At 47.2% G+C, this 13,277-nt stretch overlaps 1 protein-coding gene across 4 annotated transcripts in view; it reads right to left on the bottom strand.

Moving 5' to 3' along the window:
• zgc:136872 (uncharacterized protein LOC678524 homolog) overlaps nucleotides 1–13,277 on the bottom strand; it is a 70,205-nt gene that overhangs the window by 46,481 nt on the left and 10,447 nt on the right. For all 4 annotated transcript variants that reach the window (XR_009825333.1, XM_062042312.1, XM_062042311.1 and 1 more), the window contains exon 2: nucleotides 935–1,189. Coding sequence is in view for 3 of the 4 variants with exons in the window: in XM_062042312.1 (XP_061898296.1) it covers nucleotides 935–1,171 (237 nt within the window). In the remaining variant the exon portion in view is untranslated. The remainder of the gene's footprint in view (nucleotides 1–934; nucleotides 1,190–13,277) is intronic.

Raw genomic sequence — 13,277 nt, 5'->3', positions numbered from 1 at the left:
TGTACACATAGCCAACTCAGCAAAACAATATGAGCGTATCATTGCTACAATACAATAATGAAAAATACAAAAAGGAGAATAGTCAATAATTATAATAATAATCCATAATAGTCAATAACGCCAATCAAGAGTAATATATTTTTTTCTTTTAATGGCAAACATTTATCCTTATGAATATGGAGAAACTAACAAGTGTTCGATAGTAAATCAGTTTGCAGGAGAGAGACAGAGTAAAAGTTTGCTCTACAAATTAAATGCTGTACATTTATTACATTATTTAATAAAACTACTGTTGTTATCTCTGTTACTGTATATTATATTCTCTCTAAATAGGGAAGAATTAATTAGTTTCGCGTACTTGGGTCACAAGCAGGAGCTTGACCCAAAGTATCACAAAACCAATTAAACTTGTAAGTCGAGATATCCCTGTATATAATATTTCATATTTGGTTTTTATAATAAACAATATTTATAACTGTTCACAATAAAAGCTAAGACATTTTTATTGTCTTGGAATTTGCAATGGAGTTCTTAGTATACCCAAAATGAACCGAATCGTGACCTTTGAATTAAGGTATGTGCAAATTGTTAAACCCCTTTATTATCAGTTGAATAATAAAAAAAAAAAATATTGTCAGTTGTATAAAGGTGGACCCTCAAAACTTACAGTTTGGTTGTGTGACTGCCAATACAAATAAAAATGGGACTTATCCTAGAAAGAGAACATCTTTAAGGTTCTCAAAACATTTTACTTTATATAAATTTAACTATTTTACTGCGATCATAGCCTTTTTAACAAAATAATTATATTTCTGATATAATTTTTATGAATAATATTTGGGTGAATTGCATGATCTAAAATTAAGTTAATTTTCAATCTTTTAACTGTAATGACAGCGAATCAGATTTAGAGTCATTTGTGTAAATCCCTTACCGCTGGTCTGAGCCACACAATGTTGTTCAGGTCAGAGGGGCTCAGTAAGCTGCTTCCAATTGTTCTTATGTCAGGAGGGAACATGTCATCAATGTACCGTACTTTTCGGCTCAGACAGTACTCTTTTAACATATGGTAGTCTTGGTTTAAAAACTTCTCAGGGTTGCTGATGGTCCCATAACCATCTTTGTTGTGGCGTCCATTAATGATGCTCATGCACACACCTGGAGGAGGCATCTCTGTCGTGATCTAGCTCTGTTGGAAACAGAAGTAAATAATATTAGGCTTATCTTACCATTTCAATCATTACACTTTTTTTGTGTAAGTTTCTCATTCAAGTGGTTCTTTTTGTTACTGCCTTCACTACACAATCCCAGTGTGTGCAGCTAGAACAGTATGAAGAAAAAGAAGCTCCAGTTTTTGTTGAAGATTGATATTCCTTATTTTGAATAATTTTCATTCCCTGGTTTTATTTCTTTACACTTCTTCCTTCATTTAGGTGTAAGACTGAAAATACAAACATAAAATAAACGTAACAAAAGTCTAATGTTCATTGTGTATTTTACATAAATAAAATAGAAGGTTTAGTGTTAATAAATTCATACAATAAAGTACAAATTACACAACATTCACACACCAAACATTGTATATTACTTATCACTATCCTGGGCACGGGATCTTTCTGTGTGGGATTTGCATGTTCTCCCCGTGACTGTGTGGGTTCCCTTCCTCCCACCTCCAAAAACATGCACCTGGGGATAGGTTGATTGGCAACACTAAATTGGCCCGAGTGTGTGAATGTGAGTGTGTTTGTTGTCTGTCTATCTGTGTTGGCCCTGCGATGAGGTGGGGACTTGTCCAAGGTGTCCTAACGAAATTTAGCACTACATGTATTAAACAAGGTTTGATCTTTACTCTCAGAAAAGAAACAACACAACCACAAATACAAAAGACAATAAAAAGTCAGCAATTTAAATACAAAAAACTAAATATTTTATGCACAAATTATAACTACTTACACATGTTTGACCAAGTTTTGTGATGAAGCTTACACACTGGGATTTTTAAAATTGTTTCTGTCCGTCACTTAAAAGGTTCGCCAGAAAACAATGACTCGAGCACTTGCTTGGGATAGAACATTCATACTTTGTTGTCCAGATTTTTGCAATTTATTTAGATTGTTTTTATGGGTTTGATTGAGTAGTCTTCTACTCACCTTCCTGCTGCTTGACTATGACACATACAGTATGCTTCGTTGTTGCCTCCTACTGCAAACTTGATCAAACTCGTTTTAATGGTTTCATCAAGCCTATTTGGATGATTTTCGGCGGGCCAAATGAAAAGCTTTGGCGGGCCGGATGTGGAACACGGGCGGCCAGTGGTAGTGTCTGATACCAAGTGCACCCTTATGCTTGAACATGGTGTTGTTATGGATAATCTGTGACAAGCACAACAGTCCAATAACAAAACACCACTCTGGTTCACATCTGGATGGACGTTTCTCACAATCATGCCTCTCCAGGTTTCACTGTTGTTACCAGCTGAGCAGCAGAACAAGTGAATCACCTATGGGAGCAGTCCCACCAGAGTAAACTCTGGTGAATCCAAAAAGGGCGGGTACTCTGAACTGCTGTTTTAATGCGTACGCACAAACAAGTCAGGACCCGTTCCCCCACCCGAAGGCGGAGGAAAGCTACCCTCTTGTCTACTGGGTTACACACTAATGTACAGGCTGCGACTGTGCGTCAAAGTGAGTCCAACGAGATCACTTCTAAACCTTGCTCTTTCTCCACCAGCAACAATTTGGCCCAAAATGGCTGACATCAATAAAAATATCGAATAATGCTAAAAAATGGAAATACCACAAAATCTGCATTACAGTTTAGAATCTGTACACAATATGGTATAAAACAATATTTACATGAACAAAACAATGTGTTGATGTCACAGCAGGTCTTGAATATTTTTGTATGCATTTTTTTTATTATTTTGTCATAACTTTGCACATTGTTAATGTCACGAACGGGGGGTCGCAGCTTGCTGCGCGGTTGTTCTCCCAATGCAAAGGAACGGCTCCGGACGAAGGCGTAAGGTAGGAAGTGACTTATTTATCATAAATCATCCAATAAACAAAAACAACAGGGATGCGTGCAGAGCGCACGGGAAGTTAAGGAACTATTACTTAGCATAGGCAAAAGACAAGGAACACTAGAACTCAAAAACTCACGTGACAAGTGCATGGAGCAAACACAATGAGAGCAGGACGAGTGACTGGCAAAGGCAACTTAAATAATGCCTCTGATTAGCGCTCGGGAAGCAGGTGAGCGGGCGAGCACTAATCAGAGACAGGTGCACACAAAGAGTGACCATGACAACCAAAACAAACTCACAGGAGCACAACAAATAACAAAAGGAGTCCAAAATTAACAGAAAACACAAAAACATGATCCGGACCATGGATCATGACAGTACCCCCTCCTCAAGGACAGATACCAGATGTCCATATGAAAACAAAAACAAAAAAAAAAACAGGGTCAAAAGTCACGGGCGGGCGGAGGGAGGACTTGGAGGTGGGTCGCCAGGCCAAGTGTCCCCGAATCCACCGAGGCAAAGTCAAGTGGCGGCGGCGAGTGGAACGCCGCTGCAGCACGCGAGGTGGGCGACCAGGGAATGGCCACATTCGTGGCCGACGGGGAGGTGGGCGCACTTGGCGAGGCGGACGACCAGGGAGCGGCCACATCCGTGGTCGACGAGGAGGTGGGCGTGTCGGCGCCGTCATGGCAGGCGTGGCAGCAGGCACCGGCGCCGTCATGGCAGGCGTGGCAGCAGGCACCACCGGCGAGTCTGGTGTGGTTGCAGGTACCACCGGCGAGTTTGGCGTGCTTGCAGGTACCACCGGCGAGTTTGGCGTGCTTGCAGGTACCACCGGCGAGTTTGGCGTGCTTGCAGGTACCACCGGCGTCTGGCGTGGTGCAGGTGCAGGCGCAGGCGTCTGCCGAGGTGCAGGCGTCTGGCGAGGAGCAGGTGCAGGCGTCTGGCGAGGAGCAGGTGCAGGCGTCTGGCGAGGAGCAGGTGCAGGCGTCTGGCGAGGAGCAGGTGCAGGCGTCTGGCGAGGAGCAGGTGCAGGCGTCTGGCGAGGAGCAGGTGCAGGCGTCTGGCGAGGAGCAGGTGCAGGCGTCTGGCGAGGAGCAGGTGCAGGCGTCTGCCGAGGAGGAGGTGCAGGCGTCTGCCGAGGAGGAGGTGCAGGCGTCTGCCGAGGAGGAGGTGCAGGCGTCTGCCGAGGAGCAGGTGCAGGCGTCTGCCGAGGAGCAGGTGCAGGCGTCTGCCGAGGAGCAGGTGCAGGCGTCTGCCGAGGAGCAGGTGCAGGCGTCTGCCGAGGAGCAGGTGCAGGCGTCTGCCGAGGAGCAGGTGCAGGCGTCTGCCGAGGAGCAGGTGCAGGCGTCTGCCGAGGAGCAGGTGCAGGCGTCTGCCGAGGAGCAGGTGCAGGCGTCTGCCGAGGAGCAGGTGCAGGCGTCTGCCGAGGAGGAGGTGCAGGCGTCTGCCGAGGAGGAGGTGCAGGCGTCTGCCGAGGAGCAGGTACAGGAACTGGAGATGGTGGCGTCTGCAGGCCCACCGGAGATGCTGGCGGCTTCTGCAGGCCCACCGGAGATGCTGGTGGCGTCTGCAGGCCCACCGGAGATGCTGGTGGCGTCTGCAGGCCCACCCGGGCTGAGGTTAGCCATGAGCATGGCAGAGGTGGTCTCGCTGGGGGTTGCGGCTTGGCATGCCGACGGACTGGTGGTGGAGGACGGGCTGGAGGTTGCGGCCTGGCTGGGCGCAGCCGAGCAGCCCCACCAGCACAGCTCCCGGCCCCAGCCCCCCCCTCAAGGGGCGGATACCAGACGCGCTGCTTGCGGTCTGGAACAGTCTCTACGGGTGGGTGGCGGGAAGTCAGGAGGGGGGCAAAATCCTCCCCTCTAAATTGTCCAAAATGTCTTTTCCCACCCCCCACCTGAGGTCTTTTGGGAAGATGAGAGGAAAAAGTCACTGACGTGGGCGGGGCTAGAGTCCTAGGGGGCGGAGCTTGGCACTCAGAAGGAGACTGTGGCTGACATCTAAATTTCAAAAGAATGTCCTGACAAGGTATAATTTTAGAATTAAAGTCTTTAGGAGGTTGTTGACGCAAGGAGACAGAATTCAGAAAAAAAAAATTCTGGGCCATGACGTCATCAGCCGTGGACGGAGTGACGTCATCGGGGAAAGGATACTGGGCTGCCTGCAACTTGCTTCGGTCCGGGGGAGGAGCTTGCGGGAGTGACGCGTTCTGACGGCGAGGCGAAGCCCTTCTGGACGGCTTCCGCCTTTGCCTGCGCGTCCGGTACTGCTGTGTAGCGGCGATGTCTTCGGACCAGAGGGAGTCGATGGGGATAAGGGAGCCTCCAGGTCCCCACATAAGGTTCGACCTCTCCTCCGTCGAATAGTGAAGCGTCTCCACTTCCATCGCTCGCAACACCATGCGCGTACCTTCATCCATCTCCCTCTGGTCCATTTGCGGGAGAACGGTTGCTGCTCTCATTCTGTCACGAACGGGGGGTCGCAGCTTGCTGCGCGGTTGTTCTCCCAATGCAAAGGAACGGCTCCGGACGAAGGCGTAAGGTAGGAAGTGACTTATTTATCATAAATCATCCAATAAACAAAAACAACAGGGATGCGTGCAGAGCGCACGGGAAGTTAAGGAACTATTACTTAGCATAGGCAAAAGACAAGGAACACTAGAACTCAAAAACTCACGTGACAAGTGCATGGAGCAAACACAATGAGAGCAGGACGAGTGACTGGCAAAGGCAACTTAAATAATGCCTCTGATTAGCGCTCGGGAAGCAGGTGAGCGGGCGAGCACTAATCAGAGACAGGTGCACACAAAGAGTGACCATGACAACCAAAACAAACTCACAGGAGCACAACAAATAACAAAAGGAGTCCAAAATTAACAGAAAACACAAAAACATGATCCGGACCATGGATCATGACAGTTAAAGCCATATCTCAAGAATTCTTTGATAGATTTTCCTCAAATTTGGCACAAACTCAAACTATGATTATTACATTTTTTTTTTAAGGTCAAGTGCACTGTAACCTCAATTATATTTTTAAAGTATTTAACTTTAGTAACTAAAAAAGAAGAAACAATAAAATACTCTGAGGGATTTTTCTCAAATGTGGCAAAAACTCAAATTTTTATTAGAAAACTAACTGACTAAGTGTGACTTTGCGTATTCTGAACGAAGGAGACATTGTTCATCTCTTAGCTATCACTATCATCAGAGCCATCTTCCCATGTGATTTTATCCTCTGTTTCCATGGAAATATTGGCACAATTTTGGCACCGACACAAATCAGTACAGGACAGTCTTGCAGACATACACATTTGCTGCAGTGGACTACCTTTAACACACTATCAGGGGCAGGATTTGTAGTCATCCATGTAACTTTTAACTCCCCATCCTCAATGTGCCATCCATTGCCATTGGGTGAAGGGGCAGACATTATACCTTTGAGAGAATGTCTCATTATTGCAGCCTGTTTCTTTTCTTCGGCTGCGGCTTTCAAACTGGATACAAGAGGTCTTGTAAGGTTTGAAAGCGGGATAAACACTGCCTCCATAGGGCAAATGAAACGGTTATTGGGGCCCAAACTTTGCCATTCTTTGGTGACTGTAGGCGTGTAGTCCTTAACTGTGACACCATGTCATGTTAATGAGAAAGCTGAGTGCGTTTCATACACGGCTGAGGGCTCCCTCTGCAGTTCAACACACATAAGCTAACTCGGCTAACATTAGCAGGTCTGGTGACCCACGTCACGTGACCTAAGACTCACAACAGACACATCTAATTATTCACCAACATTCCCAAGGTAAATTAATTAGCATTCATTCAGGTCCCTTACACTTTATACCTACATGTTTGACTGAGCTTATTTTTAATGCAAATATAATTTTATGATGTGTCTTTCTTTCATTTAATGGAAGAGTAAATCAGCACCTCCAAGTCCGAGTCCATGGTTCTTGCCCTGAAAAAGGTGGAGTGCCATCTCCGGGTTGGGGAGAAGATCTTGCCCCAAGTGGAGGAGTTCAAGTACCTCAGAGTCTTGTTCACGAGTGAGGGAAGAGTGGATCATGAGATCCACAGGCGGATCGGTGCGCCGTCTTCAGTAATTACAGCTGGACGCTGTACCAATCCGTTGTGGTGAAGAAGGAGCTGAGCCAGAAGGCAAAGCTCTCAATTTACCGGTCGATCTACGTTCCCATCCTCACCTATGGTCATGAGCTTTGGGTTATGACCGAAAGGACAAGATCACGGGTACAAGCGGCCGAAAGGAGTTTCCTCCGCAGGGTGGCGGGGCTCTCCCTTAGAGATAGGGTGAGAAGCTCTGTCATACGGGAGGAACTCAGAGTAAAGCCGCTGCTCCTCCACATCGAGAGGAGCCAGATGAGGTGGTTCGGGCATCTGGTCAGGATGCAACCCAAGGGAGGTGTTTCGGGCACGTTAGACCGGTAGGAGGCCACGGGGAAGACTCAGGACACGTTGGGAAGACTATGTCTCCCGGCTGGCCTGGTAACGCCTCGGGATCCTCCGGGAAGAGCTGAACGAAGTGGCTGGGGAGAGGGAAGTCTGGTTAGGCTGCTGCCCCCGTGACCTGACCTCGGATAAGCGGAAGAAGATGGATGGATGGATGGATGGATGGAAGAGTAATTGCAGATGTAAATACTGCACCATGTAAAGTTGTTTATTGGTATGTTTACTATCTGTACCTTGTTTGATATATTCTTATAAATACTTTGAAAAGGTGCACTTAATTCTTACTATATTTGCTGTTACCAAGTTTTTAGCTAATTAATGACTTGCAGTTAAGGTGCCATATGTAATATTTCATGTCAAGTCATCATTAAATGGCCCTGATATGTCAAAAGGCATTAATAAATCATGTTATTTTCGAATACCGGGATATGCTCGTTTTAAAATTAGATTTACAGCCCCAAAATATTCGATGCCACGCCCTCCACCTTTTGAACAATTAGGAAGTCCGTGAGTGTGTCACATCCAGGTTGCCAGTTAAATTGCTGGGGGCGTTTAGGACATGTCGGGCACCCCTGGACTCGGGGGGGCGGCTGCGGGACTTGTGGGACTCGAACCTGCGTGTGATTTTTGAACATTTTGGGGACTTTTGCCCACTTTTCCAACTTTTCTCCCCCACTCACAGTGTGACTTTGCTGGGGGCATTTAGAACATGTCGGGCACCCTTGGACCCGGGTGGCCAGCTGCGGGACTTGTGGGACTAGAACCTGGGTGTGATTTTTTAACATTTTGTGGACTTTTGCCTACTTTTCCAACTTTTCTCCCCCACTCACAGTGTGACTTTGCTGGGGGAGTTTAGGACATGTCGGGCACCCCTGGACTCGGGTGGCACGCGGCGGCGGGTCTTGTGGGACTTGAATCGGGGTGTGATTTATTTTTTATTTATTTTTTTTTAAACATTTGGGGCGCGTTTAGGACATTTCCTGTTCGCATGCCCCAAAAGGCCTCCCATTCCCAGGGAACACCTGCTGGACTCCTCGGTTAGCCCAAAATACGCGATTCTGTTTAAAAAGTCGGTCTATTGCTGTCATAAGACACATGTGCAACAGCCTGGGGTTTATTTTCCTTCATAAGTAGGGTTTCTCTCTGTAATGCACACTTGGAAATAATGCATTTCTTTATGGGTGAAATTGCAGCGGAAGTCCACAGGAGGGCTCCAATTCCCCGCTGTCCTTTGTAGTGTAAGGGTTGCTGTTTTCTGTCTGAAAATAGGGCCCCAAAAGGCCTCCCATTCCCCGGGAACACCTGAAGGACTCCTCGGCGTCACCGAAATACGTCTGAACATAGGGCCCCTAATGACATCACTTGGCCCGTTTTTTGGGTTTCGTTTGCGGGAATTAAATGTTTGTTCCCAAGCACGACGCCGCATTTTCTCCACAGAGTGCTGGTACCCTAAAATGATGACACTTTGGCAAATTCACGCCTTTTTTTTGGTGACTTCCAGCAAGGAGAGGGACTAAATTTGAATTCCTGACCCAGGTGGAGAACCAAGGCAGGCCGGGCTTCTTAAAGGGACAGGCACCTAGACACTTAGTCAAATTCACGCCTTTTTTTGGTGACTTCCAGCTAGGAGAGAGACTAATTTTGAATTCCTGACCCAGGTGGAGAACCAAGGCAGGTTGGCCTTCTTAAAGGGACAGGCACCTAGACACTTAGGAAAATTCACGCCTTTTTTTTGGTGACTTCCAGCTAGGAGAGGGACTAATTTTGAATTCCTGACCCAGGTGGAGAACCAAGGCAGGTCGGCCTTCTTAAAGGGACAGGCACCTAGACACTTAGGCAAATTCACGCCTTTTTTTGGGGGACTTCCAGCTGGGAGAGGGACTAATTTTGAATTCCTGACCCAGGTGGAGAACCAAGGCAGGTCGGCCTTTTTAAAGGGCCACGCACCTAGACACTTAGGCAAATTCACGCCTTTTTTTTGGTGACTTCCACCTAGGAGAGGGACTAGTTTTTAATTCCTGACCCAGGTGGAGAACCAAAGCAGGTCGGCCTTCTTAAAGGGACAAGCACCTAAACTATGCTTGTTCCCAAGCAGGACGCCGCATTTTCTCCACAGAGTGCTGGTACCCTAAAATGATGACACCCGGAAAAAATCCCACCATTCTTAAATTACTAGAGTCATTTCTACTCCCTGCTTTCACCCTAACTTTACACTTAGGCTAATTTACAGCCCTTTGCGTGTGACTTCCAGCTAGGAGAGGGACTAAATTTGAGTGTGACTTCCAGCTAGGCGAGGGACTAAATTTGAATTCCTGACCCAGGTGGAGAACCAAGGCAGGTCGGCCTTCTTAAAGGGACAGGCACCTAGACACTTTGGCAAATTCACGCCTTTTTTTTGGTGACTTCCAGCCGGGAGAGGGACTAATTTTGAATTCCTGACCCAGGTGGAGAACCAAGGCAGGTCGGGCTTCTTAAAGGGCCACGCACCTAGACACTTAGGCAAATTCACGCCTTTTTTTGGTGACTTCCAGCTAGGAGAGGGACTGATTTTGAATTCCTGACCCAGGTGGAGAACCAAGGCAAGTCGGGACAGGCACCTAGACACTTAGGCAAATTCACGCCTTTTTTTTGGTTACTTCCAGCTAGGAGAGGGACTAAATTTGAATTCCTGACCCAGGTTGAAAACCAAGGCAGGTCGGCCTTCCTAAATGGACAGGCACCTAGACACTTGGGCAAATAATACATTTCTTTATGGGTGCAATTGCAGCAGAAGTCCACAGGAGGGCTCCAATTCCCCGCTGTCCTTTGTAGTGTAAGGGTTGCTGTTTTTTGTCTGAAAATAGGGCCCCAAAAGGCCTCCCATTCCCCGGGAACACCTGAAGGACTCCTCGGCGTCACCGAAATACGTCTGAAAATAGGGCCCCTAATGACATCACTTGGCCCGTTTTTTGGTGACTTCCAGCTGGGAGAGGGACTAATTTTGAATTCCTGACCCAGGTGGAGAACCAAGGCAGGTCGGCCTTCTTAAAGGGACAGGCACCTAGACACTTAGTCAAATTCACGCCTTTTTTTTGGTGACTTCCAGCTAGGAGAGAGACTAGTTTTGAATTCCTGACCCAGGTGGAGAACCAAGGCAGGTCGGCCTTCTTAAAGGGACAGGCACCTAGACACTTAGGCAAATTCACGCCTTTTTTTTGGTGACTTCCAGCTAGGAGAGGGACTAATTTTGAATTCCTGACCCAAGTGGAGAACCAAGGCAGGTCGGCCTTCTTAAAGGGCCACGCACCTAGACACTTAGGCAAATTCACGCCTTTTTTTTGGTGACTTCCGTAGTCAATTTTTTTTCCCCCTGGAGAGTCATTTCTACTCCCCGCTTTTACCCAAAACATTTTTTTCTGGAGAGTAATTTCTACTCCCCGCTTTTACCCAAAACATTTTTTTCTGGAGAGTCATTTCTACTCCCCGCTTTTACCCAAAACATTTTTTTCTGGAGAGTCATTTCTACTCCCTGCTTTTACCCGAAACATTTTTTTCCTGGAGAGTCATTTCTACTCCCTGCTTTTACCCTAAATGTTTTCCCCGGCCGGGGGCCCCGCGGTTTTCAGCAAGTCCTCTTCATTGAGCTACTGCCACTGGTAAAGTTACTAAACATGTCAGACCTTAGTAATTCTAAAAGGCGTCGTTACGATTCGCAACTTATTCATGACAAAGCCAGGAAAAAAACAAGGATTTGTATCGACTCAGAATCAGAATCAGAATCAGAATCAGAATGAGAATCAGAATAGTTTTTATTGCCATTGTTTGAGAACGGGTTCACAAACTAGGAATTTTTCTTGGTGCAATCGTGCAACATAAAACACATATAACACAGATTTGGTAATAAAAAGAGCTGTAACTGAGCTATCAGATCTTGTTATTGTTCATGTGCCTGATGGCCGAGGGGAAAAACTGTTCAGGTGGTGGGAGGTGTGGGTCTGGATGGACCGTAGTCTCCTGCCTGAGGGGAGAGAGGAGAATAGTTTGTGTCCAGGGTGAGAAGAGTCAGCTGTGATCCGACCCACACGCCTCCTGGTCCTGGAGGAGAACAGGTCCTGGAGGGATGGGAGCTGGCAGCCCATCACCTTCTCAGCAGCACGTACAATGCGCTGCAGTCAATGCTTATCCTGGACTGTGGCACCCGGGAACCACACGGTGACGGAGGAGGTGAGGATGGACTCGATGATGGCTGAGTAAAACTGCACCAGCATCTCGGTCGGTACCTTAAGTTTCCTCAGCTGCCGCAGGAAGTACATCCTCTGCTGGGCCTTCTTGATGAGGGAGCTAATGGTCGGCTCCCACTTGAGGTCCTGGATGATGGTTGTGCCCAAGAAACGGAAGGAGTCCACAATGGAGACAGGGGTGGGAGAGTCAATCAGGGTGAGGGGGGATGGTGGGGCTGTGACTTTCCTGAAGTCCATGATCATCTCCACTGTTTTCTGGGCGTTCAGACGGTCCACCTCTCCCCTGTAGGCGGACTCATCGCCATCCGAGATGAGCCCGATGAGGGTAGTGTCATCCGCCAACTTGAGCAGCTTTACGGACTGGTGACTGGAGGTGCAGCAGTTTGTATACAAGGAGAAGAGCCAGGGGGAAAGTACACAGCCCTGAGGAGTACCAGTGTTCGTGGTTCGACTGTCCGAGACAATCTTCCCCAGCCGCACGGGCTGTCTTCAGTCAGTCAGGAAGTCATTGATCCAACTGCAGAGGGAGTCGGGAACGCTGAGCTGGTAGAGCTTGTCTCGTAGCAGTCCAGGGAGGATGGTGTTGAAGGCAGAGCTGAAGTCCACAAACAGGATCCTAGCATCTGGGGAGTCCAGATGCTCCAGGATGAAGTGGAGGGCCAGGTTCACTGCATCATCCACAGACCTGTTGGCTCTGTAGGCGAACTGCAGTGGGTCCAGGAGGGGGGCGGTGATGTCCTTGAGGTGGGGCAGGATCAAGCACTCAAAGGACTTCATGACCACAGACGTCAACGCAACCGGCCTGTAGTCATTAAAGGCCTACTGAAATATTTTTTTTTTTTATTTAAACGGGGATAGCAGATCCATTCTATGTGTCATACTTGATCATTTCGTGATATTGCCATATTTTTGATGAAAAGATTTAGTAGAGAACAACGACGATAAAGGTCGCAACTTTTGGTCGCTGATAAAAAAAGCCTTGCCTGTACCGGAAGTAGCGTGACGTCACCAGAGGAAGGACTCCTCATATTCTACCATTGTTTTCAATGGAGCTAAGAGAGATTCGGACCGAGAAAGCGACGATTACCCCATTAATTTGAGCGAGGATGAAAGATTTGTGGATGAGGAACGTAACAGTGAAAGACTAGCGTGCAGTGCAGAACATATCTTTTTTCGCTCTGACCGTAACTTAGGTACAAGCTGGCTCATTGGATTCCACACTCTCTCCTTTTTCTATTGTGGATCACAGATTTGTATTTTAAACCACCTCGGATACTATATCCTCTTGAAAATGAGAGTCAAGAACGCGAAATGGACATTCACAGTGACTTTTATCTCCACGACAATACATCGGCGAAACACTTTAGCTACGAAGCTAACGTGATAGCATCGTGCTTAACTGCATATAGAAACAAAATAAATAATAATTCAACACCCCTGACTGGAAGGATAGATAGAAAATCAACAATACTATTAAACCATGGACCTGTAACTACACGGTTAATGCTTTCCAGCCTGGTGAAGGTTAACAATGCTGTTGCTAACGACGCCATTGAAGCTAACTTA

Source organism: Entelurus aequoreus, linkage group LG03 (genome assembly GCF_033978785.1).
Source record: "Entelurus aequoreus isolate RoL-2023_Sb linkage group LG03, RoL_Eaeq_v1.1, whole genome shotgun sequence".
In the NCBI taxonomy this organism is placed as follows: Eukaryota; Metazoa; Chordata; class Actinopteri; order Syngnathiformes; family Syngnathidae; genus Entelurus; species Entelurus aequoreus.
The sequence above is the reverse complement of the archived record's forward strand: the minus strand, read 5'-3'. Positions and strand labels throughout refer to the sequence as shown.